The 16,497-nt window shown below is 43.7% G+C and overlaps 1 protein-coding gene across 1 annotated transcript in view; it reads right to left on the bottom strand.

The window, feature by feature from the left end:
- Window positions 1–16,497, bottom strand: part of astn1 (astrotactin 1) — a 2,762,425-nt gene that overhangs the window by 464,871 nt on the left and 2,281,057 nt on the right. Inside the window, exon 16 of the mRNA XM_072274559.1 lies at window positions 16,368–16,472. Within this exon, the coding sequence (XP_072130660.1) occupies window positions 16,368–16,472 (105 nt within the window). The remainder of the gene's footprint in view (window positions 1–16,367; window positions 16,473–16,497) is intronic.

Below are 16,497 nucleotides of genomic sequence, written 5' to 3'. Positions count from 1 at the left end.
ATGTACGGCCAGAATCACAGCGTTGTGCACGGCCAGAATCACAGCGTTATGTACGGCCAGAATCATAGTGTTATGCACGGCCAGAAATCACAGTGTTATGCACTTCCAGCACATCTGGCCCCATCAAGTTGCACAGAGTCAAGTACAACTGTGTCGGTAAGCCATTGCTTCTGGGAATTGTATTCATGCCAAGGGAATGGATGGAACCAGTCAGCTCCTCCAGGGACTGTGGCTGATCCACACTTTCTTGCTCCTGGGCTCTCTGTGGTCCTCCTGTCATACAGACTGACATAGAAGAGTCTGCAGATCCTCAATATATCTGTGTGCAAGGATGGTACTGAGGTATTCTCTTCCTTAAGGCTATCACAGTGCTCCTCCATGAACCTTTTGGAAGGAACGGCATGAGAAGATTACATCCTGCTCCACAAAACAGACTCTGGATCTGAAGATGATTCCAAGACAAAGAGCACAACTCGACAGCTCTTCACCTCTCAGAGTTCTGCTCTCACATCCATCCCTCTTAAATGCAGAATCAGTTGCTATAAGTCTGCATTTTTAAAAACTTACGTGGATAAACTCTCCACGATACACGCCCCATCAAAACCTTTACAGGTACCAAGTTCTTGAGCACCTTCATACAAATCACTTGAATGAAACATTGGGAGTTGCAGAAGTTTCAGCAGTCTAAAGAGGACAGGTCTCAAGGATAGTGTTCAATAACATAATACTTGTGAGTTTACCCTTAGAAGTGTCCTCTCTCAGCAATTTTCTGCACCTCAAGTACCTTTTTTACATAACCTGGACAAAATTTATGAGCAACTTGTGGTGCTGTTACTAGTATCACATTTATGTGATAATCGACCCTGTCCATTGTCATTCTAAAATAAGCCTTTTTAACATAAAATCAATGTTTAATTCTATCTGCTCACAAAGTGAGCCTCTGTTTCTGCCTGTTTTTACTTCCTCACATCAACTGTTTTTCAATCATGTTTCAATCATGCTCTTTTGTTCAATGATAATGCTAATATTTTTTTAAAAATGAAAAAAAAACAAACCTTGAAAATTCTTCAATACAATCCTGATGACCATTCTTACCAAATTCTGATTCAGAGATCAAAACAATCCCAGAATAACTCAAAGATAAAAACAAATTAGCTTTATTGTTCACATATACATCGAAACATCCAACTTAAAAGTGAAATGCCCGTTTGCGTCAGTGACCAACACTGTATGAAGATGTGCTGGGGACAGCCTGCAAGTGTGGTCATGGTTCCAGCGCCAACATAGCATGTCTACAACTTAATAACTCTCAGCCATACGTCTGAGGAGACCCGGAGCATCCGGAGGAACATACAAACTTCTGCAGCCAGTGGTGGGGATTGAACCCCAGGCTGGCTCTGTAAAGAGTTATACTAACCACTACGCAACAATGCTGCCTTCCTTCCACTCCATCATCAGATTTCTGAACACTCCATGAGTCCATGAACCGTAACTCTGATTGGGGTCGTGATTGTCTCTATTTGAGTGACTGTGAGGACCTCACCCCAGTGGCACCCTCTTCTGGACTGTCCATGTGATCACTGGCCCACCACTGAAAAGGCCCAGCTCATTTGTACTCACTCCCTATGCAGGCTGGGGTGACTGTCTTCAGATGCTGTGCGTATTTTCTTTCCTTTCTTAGTCTGCCAAGCCATCGAAGTTGTGGAGCCTGATGCTCCTGTGTAACTCGGATCCCTTCCCAACTGCTTTCCCCAAAATCTTTTCTATTCTGAATATTACAAAGTTCAAAGGTGCAATTTAATGCTGGAGAAATGTATACAATATACATCTTGAAATGCTTTTACTTTGCAACCATCCACGAAAACAGAGAAGTGCCCCGAAGAATGAACGACAGTTAAATGTTAGAACCCCAAGGTCTCCCCCAGCTCCCCCCTCCCACACATAAGCGCAGCGAGCAACAATACCCCTTCCCTCCACCGGCAAAAAAAAGCATCAGCACTGTCACTCAGCACTCAAGCGTGAGCAAAGCTACAGCAAAGACACAGACTTGCAGTTGCCCCAAAGACTGCGTTTCACCCAGTATTTGACAAAACCACAGGTTCTCTCTCTCCCTAAACATCTACCTTCATCAACCAGCCTTTATGACAGATGATAGTTACCATTATATTTTAACATGCTGCTCACGGCTTGCTGTCGCAATCTCGTGCTGACTTCTGCATTTGTATTTGTTGTGGTCTGCTTCCATCAGGAGATGTAATGCAGCAGGATGGTGTTCATCACTTAGATTCCCTGCAAAGACACTGTTACAGGGCACACTTGACCTTTCACTCTGTCTGTGAGGGCGACAAGAAGGCGAGTGCAGAGTTTTGTCAGGACTGTACACCAACACAGGCGACACTCATCCGGAGCACCACCTGTCGTTGTATCTTGTATCCACCCGGGAGAGAAGCTGTCTTTTCAGCCAGGTCCCTTATCATGACTTTGTCACCTGCCCTCTACTCTCTCTGCACCAATCCCAACCTCACCATCAAACCCACAGACAAAGGGAGTGCTGTTGTAGTGTGGCGCACTGACCCTGACTTTGTTGTGGCGAGGTGGCAATTCTCAGACACCTCCTCATACCTACCCCTCAAAGTGGATGCCATCTCCAGACCATCAGAAAACTGTCTCCGACACCATCACTGACCTCATCCACTCTGAACTCCCATCCACTGCCACCAAATCCTTACCCCACACTGCACGCTTCTACCTCCTACCCAAGCTCCACAAATCAGACTACTAGGTAGGCCTATTGTTCTGCCCACTTTTGCCAAACTGGACTCAGGTCCTCATATCTCAATTCCACTCTATTCACCTTCATTCAGTCTCTACCCACTTATATCTGCGACACTTCTCACGCCCTCCATCTTCTCAGTAATTTTCGATTCCCTGGCCCAGACTGACTCACCTTCACCATGGATGTTCAGTCCCTAAACATTCTGTCCCCATCAAGAAGGCCTCAAAGCTCTCCGCTTCTTTCTTGATAAAAGAACCGACCAATCTCACTCCACCACCACCCTCCTCCATCTGTCAGAACTGGTCTTCACCCTGAACAGCTTTTCCTTCAGCTCCTCCCACTTTCTCCAAACTTGAGGGACAGCCAAGGGCATTTGCCAGAGCCCCAGCAATGCCTGCCTCTTCATTGGCTGCGGAGAACAGTCCATGTTCGAGATCTTCGCTTTATATTCTCCTGCTTCCTCCACTACATTGGCACTACTTCGTGCACCCGTGCTGAGCCTGTCAATTTTATCAACTTTGCCTCTAACTTCCATCCTGCCCTTAAGTTCACTTGGTCCTCCTCTGACACCTCCCTCCTCTTTCTCCATCTCCCTGTCTCCATCTCTGGAGACAGACTGTCTACCAACATCTTTTATAAACCTACTGATTCCCACAGTTATCTGACTATACCTCTTCCCACCCTATCTCCTGTAAAAATGCTAATCCCTTTTCTCAGCTTCTTCACCTCCACCGCAACTTTTGTCAGGAAGTGGCATTCCATTCCAGGACACTGAGATGTCCACCTCCCTTAAATAACGGGGTTCCCTCCCTCCACCCTTGGTGCTGCTCTCACCTGCATCGTCCCCATTTCCTGGACATCTGTGCTCACCTACCATCCTATCAGCCTCCACATCCAACATATTATCCTCTGCAACATCTGCCATCTCCACAGGGATCTTAACACTAAACATACCTTTACTTTCCAACCCCACATTCTCTGCTTTCATCCCTCCCAACTAATTTCTCTCCTAGCACTTATCCAAGTGAGGCAACACCTCGCCTACGAATATGCTGGGGATACCTACTGTGTCAGGTGCTCCCGATGCGGCCTCCACTTCATTGGTGAGACCCATTGTAAATTGGGGGACCGCTTCGTCGAGCATCTCCACTCCATCCACCATGTGGGACCTCCCGGTGGCCAGACATTTTAATTCTGATTCTTATTCCCATTCTAACGCACCAGTCCATGATGTACCAAGATGAGTCCACCCTCAGAGTCTGGGTACCTGCGCAACACAAGACTATTGAAGGGTACCCTCCAGCCTGATGGCATGAATGTTGATTTCTCCTTCCGGTAAACAAATTTCCCTCTTCCCCTGTTTCCCACTCTGTTCTTTTACCTCCTCTCACCTGCCTATCACTGCTCCCTGGGTTCCCCCTCCTTCCGTTTCTCCAATAGTTCACTCTCCTCTCCTATCAGATTCCTTCTTCTCCAGCACTTGACCTTTCCCACTCACCTGGCTTCACCTATCACCTTCCAGCAAGCTTTCTTCCCCTCCTCCCACCTTTTTATTCTGGTGTCTTCCCCCTTTCTTCTCAGTTTTGAAGAAGGGTTTCTGCCCAAAATGTCAACTATCTAGTTATTTCCATAGATGCTGCCTGACCTACTGATTTCCTCCAGCACTTTGTGTGTGTTCCTATGAAATACAGTAGCCTGTTTTGGGAATTTTATTATAGAGACAACTTTCAAGTCACTTAAAGACTTTCAGTGCAAATTCACAAGGATTTGTCAAGGATTGGAAACTAATTATGAGGAGAAATTTGAGATACTAGCACATTTTCCACTGCAGCAGAAAAATCAATAAGGATTTAATGGGCATTTTCAATAATGAAAATATTTTGGTTGTGAGTAGGGAAGACACAACTTCATCTCAAAAATCAGCAGTTTTAGTTATGTCAGTAAGCAGCAGCATGCAGAGTGGAATGGAGAAGATTATTTTATGCAGGAATGAATTGTTTCATTAAAATGACTAGAAGTCAAAGAAAACTGACATTGGAGAAATAGAACCACAATGAAGAAACATGACTAGATGAACTCAAGATAGCAAATAAAATTTTAGTAAACTGATTGACTTGGAAGAATGTGCAAATGGAATTTAGATAAGAGGATTCTAAGGAGGAGTATGTTGGGAGATCCATCTGATACTCTCAACCTCAAATCAGAATTGAGAGTGCAATTCACTCAGAATGAGAAACCGAGTTATGTACCTCCCAATTCTAAACACAAAATAATCTGCAGATGCTGTTGTCAAAGGAACACTCACAATGCGCTGGAGGAACTCAGCAGGTCAGTCAGCACTTACGCTTACAGGAATAAGTGCCGGGTGGGAGATCCGTGGGGATGGACGTGCGGATAAGTGAGTCACGGAGGGATCGATCCCTACACCTGTCCCTACATCTCCTCTCTTGCCACCATTCAAAGCCCCAAACAGTCCTTCCAGGTGAGGCAACACTTCACTTGCGAATCTGTTGGGGTCATCTATTGCATCTGGTGCTCCCGGTGTGGCCTCCTCTACCTCGGTGAAACCCGACGCAGATTGGGGGACTGCTTCGTCGAGCACCTCCACTCGGTCCGCCATAACAGACAGGATCTCCCGGTAGCCACCCACTTCAACTCTGCTTCCCATTCCCATTCAGATATGTCCATTCATGGCCTCCTCTACTGCCATGATGAGGCTAAACTCAGGTTGGAGGAGCAACACCTCATATACCGTCTAGGTAGTCTCCAGTCCCTTGGCATGAACATAGAATTCTCCAACTTCCGGTAATTCCCTCCCCCTCCCTTCCTCTATCCCTATTTCGTATCACCTCCCTCATAGTTCCGCCTCCTTCTACTATTGTTCTCCTGCCTCCCCTCCCCCACCCCTTTGTCTTAAAAATTACTGTTTTTTTCAACTACCAGCATTCTTCAAACCCTCCCCAAAGTTCTTCCTTCAGTCCTGACGAAGGGTTTCGGCCCAAAACGTGGACTAATCTTTTCTACTGATGCTGACTGACCTGCTGAGTTCCTCCAGCGCATTGTGAGTGTACCTCCCAACTCTATCAGACGTCCTAAGGATGATCTTGCCCCGGTAGAAAAAAATCATTAACTTGTTGAGTTACAGGCCTTAGGATTCCAACTGCACAGTTACTTGAATATTTTCAATTTGTAGGTTACTGATATTTGTCACCTCATTGCTGTACATCTACTTCTTACACAATCAATGATGGTTTGCTGAATAAAGTTGCAACAAGATGTCTTGCTGCAAACTGATGCCTAGGTATAGATATTTTGCCATTTAGTTTTATTTAAACAGGGAAAAGGAACATTGGTCGGGATATCGAAGGAGCCCATGGGATATCAGAGGAGCTTGCTGCGATGTCGGAGGGATCAGTTTGGGTCTGGAGGAGCAGATCTGGCTGCAGACCGTGTTGCTGCTGCTACTCGGAAGCATCAGAGATAGTATAGTATAACCGTGGGAGATTTCACTTGTGATCGCAAGATTCTGTTGGACAGTGATAATGTAAGCTGTCATAGAGCTGTTAACCTTGTCTGAAGGAGGGACAGTCGACATGGGAGCTGTGTAGCCTCAGTTGTAGCGGGAACTAGGCCGCAAACCACGGGCTTGCATGCTGCTGTAGACCAGGTGAGAGTACTACAGTGTGGTTGAGCTCGGCTGGGGCTTGTCCTATCCCTTCAATGCTGTCCTCCCACGTTCGAGCAGTGGAATGCCAGGCTGGATTGCATGCATCTGTACACTGCTGGGAGACTTTACCATCAATTGCAGAGGTTTGTTGCTCAGGGTCTTGGACTATATATGTGTTTTGAATGAATGTTTCTTTGCTCAATATTTTGAATTATGTTACTATTTTGAAAGTTTTGCACCTTGGCCCCAGAAGAACACTGACTCATTCCATTGTATCTATATATGGTTTGAATGATTATTAAACTTGATTTGATTTAAAAAATATAAACACTTTTCCACAACAGTTGAGGAAGGTGGGCAATTGGAATGGTATTCTGTAGAGTGTACACTAGCCCAACTACAGTAAGTTAGCACAAAATTAAGACTGTTATTCCCCTGCAATGGTGAGGGTGTCTGAGGTGGTGGCCAAAGTGAGCCTTCATCTTCACTCTTGGATGGATGTAGAAGTCAGGTGTTTGGAGAGCTTTGGCTAACCTCTTACCCAACATTGCTAACTTATGTTTTCTGGAAATTAATGTGAAACGTTGTGTGAGAGTTGATATTTCTGATCTGTGGTTCTCATTTCTCACGCAATAACAATGTTCAGGCACACAAATCTATGTCATAGCATAGGATGCAGGGTGACTTGGATAGGTTGGGTGAGTGGGCAAGTTCATGGCAGATGCAATTTAATGTGGATAAATGTGAAGTTATCCACTTTGGTGGCAAAAATAGGAAAACAGATTATTATCTGAATGGTGGCCGATTAGGAAAAGGGGAGGTGCAACGAGACCTGGGTGTCATTATACACCAGTCATTGAAAGTGGGCATGCAGGTACAGCAGGCGGTGAAAAAGGCGAATGGTATGCTGGCATTTATAGCGAGAGGATTCGAGTACAGGAGCAGGGAGGTACTACTGCAGTTGTACAAGGCCTTGGTGAGACCACACCTGGAGTATTGTGTGCAGTTTTGGTCCCCTAATCTGAGGAAAGACATCCTTGCCATAGAGGGAGTACAAAGAACGTTCACCAGATTGATTCCTGGGATGGCAGGACTTTCATATGAAGAAAGACTGGATGAACTGGGCTTGTACTCGTTGGAATTTAGAAGATTGAGGGGGGATCTGATTGAAACGTATAAGATCCTAAAGGGATTGGACAGGCTAGATGCAGGAAGATTATTCCTGATGTTGGGGAAGTCCAGAACGAGGGGCCACAGTTTGAGGATAGAGGGGAAGCCTTTTAGGACCGAGATTAGGAAAAACTTCTTCACACAGAGAGTGGTGAATCTGTGGAATTCTCTGCCACAGGAAACAGTTGAGGCCAGTTCATTGGCTATATTTAAGAGGGAGTTAGATATGGCCCTTGTGGCTACGGGGGTCAGGGGGTATGGAGGGAAGGCTGGGGCGGGGTTCTGAGTTGGATGATCAGCCATGATCATAATGAATGGCGGTGCAGGCTCAAAGGGCCGAATGGCCTACTCCTGCACCTATTTTCTATGTTTCTATGTTTCTATGATTCCCTCCCCTCAATACCCTCACCAATCCTTCTCCACTACACCACATCTTTTTCATTATCTAACTTTTCCTTAAGTGTATCTGTGTTATCTGTCTGTCCCAAAGAAAGGTCATGGCCCAAAACGTCAACTGTTTATTCAATTCCATTGATGCTGCCTTGACCTGCTGAGTTCCTCCAGCATTTTGTGTGCGTATGTGTGTTATTTGCCTGATTACTCCATGTGGTCCCATTATCCTCAGTCTAAATGTCCTTCAGGTATAGAAGCTTTTCCTAAAGTAGGTACTAGATTAATTAGTGACTAAATTCTATATAGGGGCCCTAATTGTAGTTTCCACCCAACATAACATTCTCACTGTGTTTATCTTTTCAATGTTTTAAGAGCTCCATTAGTTCACTCCCTGGCCTTGCTTTTTGTTTTTATTTCCAAGAATTATAATCACTTCTTTCTGGTATTATCCTTCTGAATATTTTTATTCTGCACGTTTCTATTGCTCTGCATCATTTTTTTTTAAAGATCACACCATGCAGGACACACTGTTGACTTTCTAAGCTCTAGGGCTTCATACGATTTGGCAAAACCTCTGTGTCTCACACCTGTTGCTACGGAGATGAAACTATGCACTTAGTTATCATATGTTATGCTTTTTTTCATTTGGTGATACATTTCACCATTTTAGTATACTTGTAAGCCCTAGCTTCCTTTGCCTCTCAAATAAATTTTAACCTTATTTTCTAAGAATCATAAAACTTCCTGTATTCTCTCAAATTGAGCTTAATCCAGTTTAAGTCATGCCAATATGCAGATCAGCTTGGCAACACCAGTACTCAGGTTGCAGTCAAGCCATACATAATCACATGGGATTTAATTTTTTGAAACTCTTCAGATTCTGGATTAGTTCCTGAGGATTGGAGGGTGGCTAATGTAACCCTGCTCTTTAAAAAAGGAGGGAGAGAGAAACCGGGGAATTATAGACCGGTAAGCCTGAAATGGATGGTGGGGAAAATGCTAGAGTCAGTTATCAAAAATGTGATAACAGCACATTTGGAAAGCAGTGAAATCATCGGACAAAGTCAGCATGGATTTGTGAAAAGAAAATCATGTCTGACAAATCTCATAGAATTTTTTGAGGATGTAACTATAGAGTGGATAGGAGAGAACCAGTGGATGTGGTATACAGTATTTGGATTTTCAAAAGGCTTTTGACAAGGTCCCACACAGGAGATTAGTGTGCAAACTTAAAGCACATGGTATTGGGGGCATGGTATTGATGTGGATAGAGAATTGGTTAGCAGACAGGAAGCAAAGAGTGGGAATAAACGGGACCTTTTCAGAATGGTAGGCAGTGACTAGTGGGGTACCGCAAAGCTCAGTGCTGGGACCCCAGTTGTTTACAATATATATTAATGACTTAGACGAGGGAATTAAATGCAGCATCTCCAAGTTTGTGGATGACACGAAGCTGGGCGGCAGTGTTAGCTGTGAGGAGGATGCTAAGAGGATGCAGGGTGATTTGGGTAGGTTAGGTGAGTGGGCAAATTCATGGCAGATGCAATTTAATGTGGATAAGTGTGAGGTTATCTACTTTGGTGGCAAGAACAGGAAAACAGATTATTATTTGAATGGTGGCCGATTAGGAAAAGGGGAGGTGCAACAAGACCTGGGTGTCATTGTACACAAGTCATTGAAAGTGGGCATGCAGGTACAGCAGGTGGTGAAAAAGGCAAATGGTATGCTGGCATTCATAGCAAGAGGATTCGAGTACAGGAGCAGGGAGGTACTACTGCAGTTGTACAAGGCCTTGGTGAGACCACACATGGATATTGTCCTGATGAAAGGTCTTGGCCTGAAACGTCGACTGCACCTCCTCCTAGAGATGCTGCCTGGCCTGCTGCATTCACCAGCAACTTTTATGTGTGTTGCTTGAATTTCCAGCACCTGCAGAATTCCTGTTGTCTGGATATTGTGTGCAGTTTTGGTCCCCTAATCTGAGGAAAGACATTCTTGCCATAGAGGGAGTACAAAGAAGGTTCACCAGATTGATTCCTGGGATGGTAGGACTTTCATATGACGAAACACTCGATCGACTAGGCTTATACTCCCTGGAATTTAGAAGATTGAGGGGGGATCGATTGAAACGTATAACATTCTAAAGGGATTGGACAGGCTAGATGCAGAAAGATTGTTCCCGATGTTGGGGAAGTCCAGAATGAGGGGTTACAGTTTGAGGATAAAGGGGAAGCCTTTTAGGACTGAGATGAGGAAAAACTTCATACAGAGCGTGGTGAATCTGTGGAATTCTCTGCCATAGGAAACAGTTGAGGCCAGTTCATTGGCTCTATTTAAGAGGGGGTTAGATATGGCCCTTGTGACTAAAGGGATCGTGGGTATGGAGAGAAGGCAGGTATATGGTTCTGAGTTGGATGATCAGCCATGATCATACTGAATGGCAGTGTGGGCTCAAAGGGCCGAATGGCCTGCTCCTGAACATATTTTCTATGTTTTTATGTTAATGGTCAGGAAGTCATACAAAAACACTGCGAACAATATTGGAGCACATCAGAAAATAAGTGTTCAGCTCACACCTCTTCCTGCGCTCTCTTTATAATTCGAGAGTATTCCATTGGATGCCCAGCAGTGTTCTGCCATGTCACTGCTGGCTCCAACATCATTCCTGCTTCCTTTGTGTGAAGGAAACTTTAAAGGTGAAAATGGTTGTGGTCTCACTGTTAGAGATCATTCTGGGTTATGAAATTATGGGTAGCATAATTATGAATTAAGATCAGAAGATATAAGAGCAGAATTAGGCCATTTGGCCCACCGAGTCTGCTCCATCATTTCATTATGGCTGATCCATTTCCCCTCTCAACTCCAATCTCCTGCCTTCTCCCTGTATCCCTTCATGCCCTGACTAATCAAGGATCAATCAACCTCGACCTTAACTATACCCAATGACTTGGCCTTCACAGCCATCTGTGGCAATGAATTCCACAGACTCACCACTCTCTGGCTAAAGAAATTCCTCCTCATCTCTGTTTTAAATGGACATATCTCTATTCTGAGGCTGTACCTTCTGGTTTTACACTCCCCCACCATAGGAAACATCCTCTCCACATCCACACTATGGAGGCATTTCAACATTCAATAGGTTTCAATGGGACCCCCCCCCCCCGCCCCCGCACTCATTCTTCTAAATTCCAGTGAGTACAGGTCAAGATCCATTAATGATAAGAACATAAGAAATAGTACAACATAAGGAGCAGGAGTAGGCCATCTAGTCCGTCGAGCCTGCTCCGCCATTCAATAGCTGATCTGACCATGGACTCATCCCCACCCATCTGCCTTTTCCCCATAAACCTTAATTCTCCTCCTCATAAGATAAGCCTATCAATCCCAGAATTATTTTTGTAAAACGTATTTGAACCCTCTCCAATATCAGCATATCCTTCCTTAGATAAGGGGCCCCAAAAGACTGGTTCTCATTTTGACCCTTACATACTGTTCAGATTTTATACCTTCCCACTATGGTCAGGATCAATTTTGACCCTGGCCCAAGAATCCCCCTATAACAAGGGTCTATACCAAATTTTGAGCCACTGATCTATTTACAATGTCAAAATAGCCTATCTGACATTAATAAAAGTGTGATTAATCCTTAATTAATGTATCAGAGATGAGGGACAGTGTATTTTTTAGGTTTTACACCACTCGCCATTGGAGAAAAAACATACACTGTCACACTATATAATGTCCTATTTTACCTAAGACATGAAAACATAACAGCCATAAAGAATTAAATATATTTTATTGAAACTGAAAATGGCAAGAACATTCAGGAACTGTGGGGTTTATTATATAACCATTACAACCAGCAAACACTGTCCTCACTGCTATATCATAAAAAAAATCCTACTACCTACTATCTAATTATAACCATTAACTATTAATTCAACATTAAATAACATTTAACCAACAAACTAAACAAAAAAGTAGTTGCTATTTGCAAACTAGTCCTTGCATTCAAAGCCGTAGTGGGAAACCTTGCGTGTGTGGCCCTTGCATATGAATCTACCACATTTGCTGCAAGTAGCCGATGTTTTGCAGTCATTCTTCGCAGGGCAGAAGTTGCATTTCCTTCTTGTTGAGCAGGACCAGGTTCAGATTGCTGCACTGCCCTTCCCACTGCTGCTGAGAATGCTGCGCGGGGAAGGTGTTCTTGCGTTTGCATAGAAGGAGCCACAAGGGCCTTTCTAAGCTCCTCCAAAAAGGACCTCCTCCAGTTTCTCTTGCTTGCCCTCCAGGTAGGGCTCAGGTCACTCCGGATGACAAAGGCATTGTAAGTGGAAATGTCAATGATGTTACCAAGTATAGCGAGAGGCCAGCGGGCTGTTCTCCTCTTGCAGCTGTATGTGCCTGTAACTTTGTCAAGGTTGTCAACCCCCCCCTTTGTTGGCATTGTAGTCCAGGATGCTGGCTGGTTTTCTGTCCCCCTGATCACGTACCTCTGCAGCCTTATGTAGAGTGCTCATGAGGATCTCATTCTTGTTCTTCTTTGCCATATACAACATAACTGTGGTGTCATGGGTGAACACAAACTTAGAAGACAAGACGTCTCTCCCCCTTCTTTCAGTCAGAGGAGGTGGCAGCTCCAGCTTGTTCTGCCTCACAGTACCCACCATTGTGATTTTCTTCTTCAGGAGACAGTACCCACCATTGTGATTTTCTTCTTCAGGAGTGCCTGACCAAGCTCATGAGATGTGAAGAAGTTGTCACAGGTCACGCCGTGTCCTTTCAGCCCTTCTGTCATGTCCAACATGACGCACATACCTTGCTTTCTCTCCGGGCCTCCCACAGCTGGCTTCCCAGTATACACTTGCATATTCCAAGCATAACTGGAACGCGCATCACAGGCTGCCCATATCTTTATCTCATATTTCCCTGGCTTGCAATCAGTATGGGTAAACTTTGACCCGGAACAGCTTCAGTGTTGCAAAAATCGTAGCACCTGTACAAAAGTTTAATTTTTTAAATTGTTTTCATTTTTGCTTATTTTGGGTCACTTTAGGAAAAGTCATAACAATTTGGCAGGAAAAAACGGCATTTAGGGAGTTATCACTGTGGTCAAAGGTCAAAAAAGGTCAAAATTGACCCGAACAGTATGTAAGGGTTAACAAAAGTGAGAACCAGTCTTCAGGAAATAAAACTTGTACACAGCCTAACTTCCAATGAAACCAATTATTCTGATTCTGTCCCATTGAAACGGCACAGCGGAAGACAATAGATGTATGTTCCTACCATTCGCACATTGTGAATGATGTATCGATGCCTTCAGTACTGTAACAAAAGGGGTATATTTGGTGTGTCTGTCTTTTGGAACACCAGTATTGAAAATTCAAAGAGGTTCCGTTAGTTGGGATGTGCTACCGTTGCAAACATGCAATTCTGTAAATTTACCTGAATATACGCCAGATATTAAATTACAGCATTTGAAACTATCGGTAATTGGTTATTGTTACCTTTCTGTTGAAGAATAATAAAACATTGTGTCAAAAGCGTAAAGTACTCTTGGGTTCTCCTGGATGCTTTTTCTCTCCTCTGTAAATAAAGACTTCTTTGTTTCCCAGTTACCTTTTCCATGTGTCTCAGTTTAAGTCACACTCACTGTTTGTGTTTCCTGGTCTTGATGCCTCCTCTGAGTCCATCCGGTCTCATACTTGCAGACCATATTGTGACACAGGAGAGCTGTTGCCTCATAGCTCCACTGACCCAAGTTTAATCCTGACTTCAGGTGCTGCCAGTGTACCAACCCAGAAAGCCCATAGCCTTGTCAAAGCTGGAGTCCAACATCAGTCTCAGTCTGGGTCATCAAACAGGCAGCCTCATCATGGCATCTGACTGGCAACTGAAAGTCGATCTTGGTAAGCAATTAAAGTACCTTGTCTTCATTGCATCATCATCCCTGAGGTCTGACATGGTCCTTCTGTCAGAAACCTCAAAGCAGGTGGTCATGGTAGAACTGACAATTCCTTGCTAAGATTCAGGAGGTGTTTGAACATAAGAAAGCCAAATACCAGGAGCTGGTAGAGCACTGCAAGAGACAGGGCTGGAGGGCAGGATGTGAGTTTGTAGAGGTGGGGTGTAGACATTTTTGCTGGCTGCTCACTGTGCAGAACCTACTCTCTCCTAATCATTATTGGGGTTGTAAAGAAAAGAGCCATCAGGATGTCGCATAGGCCGCTGAGTGAGCCTCCAGGCGGCTACAGATCAAGAGATGTGATCCGTGGACCAATGCTGTTGAGACACAAGCCATGGCCTGATCAACCCTGGCTGGATCACCCGGGCGAGGGTATTTGATGTCAAAAGACCCAAAACACCCAATAACCCCAAGTTACATCACTGATGATGTATCTCAGCATCATGTGGAGTTTGCATGTCTCCTTGTGACCATGCAGGTTTCCCTTGGGTGACCTAGTTTTGTCACATATCCCAAAGGTAAATAGCTTAGTAGATTAATCAGTCACTGTTGATTACCCTCAAAGTGTAGAACAGTGATAGAATCTAGGAGAGAGTTGTTGGGAATGTACGGACAATAAAATAGGTTAGGGTAGGATTAGTGTAAAAATGGCCGTCTGATGGCTAGAATTTACCTAGCAGGCTGAATGGACTGTTCCAGTGTTCTATTTCTCCAATAGTGAACCAACGTGACGAGAATTCTCTTTATTCCTTCCCACTTTCCTCTGGAAGTTGCAGGCCCTGCAGAGGTACCACTGTGCCTTAAAATTCCCTCCAGCACTTCACCTAACTGAATCTTTTCATGTTTGAACCAAAAGGATAAGTAACTGCAGACTGAAACTTTCTGTGGGAGAAGCATGATCCAAAATAATCCTAACCCGGTGTCTCCTACCCTCAGGAGCACCCGAGGCGTGAGAGTACAAATACATTTTCAAAAAGACTTCACTGGTTTGAGAGAGGAAAGGGGATTTCTGGGTGATCTCTCTTTTCCTTTGCTCAGGATTCCATGAGCAATTCAAGAAGTTTAATCAATTCTCTTGACCAGATCAATCGGCTAAGCAAGGATAAAACATTGAGCACCTGGATACTTAATGATTTATTTGCAGATTTTTTTCAATGTTATGTAAGGTGGTGTCTTTACAGCAGAACTAATGTGGGTGCAGTCCTGAGAAAGTCATGCTTTTGGTCTGAAGACTCACAAGGGGAAATTACATTTTATCTTTTTGCATGGAAAATAACGCAGGTTTACTGTGCTTGTAAATGACTTAATAAAACTGAATTTAAATGATTTGGTGCTTCCTTCTTTCACTTTATATTCACAACCAGTGAGACACTGTGATATTCACAGCTCCCTTTCCAGTCAGAAATATCCGTGTCTTTTCCAGTGCAGTGTCCCAGCACAAAGCGTTATTTCTCCCAAGCTTATAGTAACTGCGGGTGCTTTTTACATCTCATTATGTACTTAGTAAGATGGATCAAATGAATTGCTGAAACAGAGTGAAATGAAGTATTTGGAACAGATGGAATCATGGTGTAGGAGAAGACTACACTTTTAATTGCTTACTGTACTGCTGGACTTGGCTCAACGAACTATGCCTTTTATAACCACAGACAAGCTTAAAAACCACTAACCCAGATACCTTTTATACATTTTTCTTGTGTAAAGCCTCCTTTGTACTTTCAACTTCCATTTGATCTAAAGACTTGATGTGTAACTAAATGACTAAAATTACTTCCCTTATAGTCTGAAATAAAATTCCATTCCTCTGAACTATGTGTTCAGGCTTTGTAAGAAATTAACTTTAAAGGTTACTTTATAAACATTTTATTCAGTTTCTGAATTGATTTTTCTCTCATTGACAGAGTTAACATACAGAAGAAGACACAGTACATAAAAACTCATGCAACACATACAGAAAGAAATAATTAAATGGACATAATGCTTCTCATGAATAAAAGTGCATCACACCAAAGACATACATACAATATGTAATCAATATTAATAAGGCCATCCAGTTTGCTCACAGCAAGTCGAAAAACCCTCAGTGAGGAACCAGGTGATCTATCTCAAGTGATGCTGGTTGAAAGATTAGGTCTTGGCTCAGCTCTCAGAAGACTTCCCTACTGCTTCGAGAAAATGCCACTGCATCTTTCACAGGTTAAATCAGGCTTCAATTTCATATCCTAGTTTCAAAATGGCACCTTTATCAGTGTGGCATATTCAACTTTACATCATCTCATGATAAGATCCTGACAATACAAATTTTGGGAAAAGGAAAATGACATAGCTCACGGGAGGAATGGAAGGTTACCCATTTACTATATGTGACAATGAGGTCCAGCAGTGATGCTGCTTACCTGTAGAAAGTGTGCGTTGGTTGAGCTTTACACGGTATTGGGTTGATTTCAGCTTCCAATGCTGTACCATCGGATACCCTGCCACTTCACTGAAGTTCACCATTCCTGCAAAAGACGATAACAGAAGCAG

Source organism: Mobula birostris, chromosome 12 (assembly GCF_030028105.1).
Source record: "Mobula birostris isolate sMobBir1 chromosome 12, sMobBir1.hap1, whole genome shotgun sequence".
NCBI classification, from domain to species: domain Eukaryota; kingdom Metazoa; phylum Chordata; class Chondrichthyes; order Myliobatiformes; family Myliobatidae; genus Mobula; species Mobula birostris.
The sequence above is the reverse complement of the archived record's forward strand: the minus strand, read 5'-3'. Positions and strand labels throughout refer to the sequence as shown.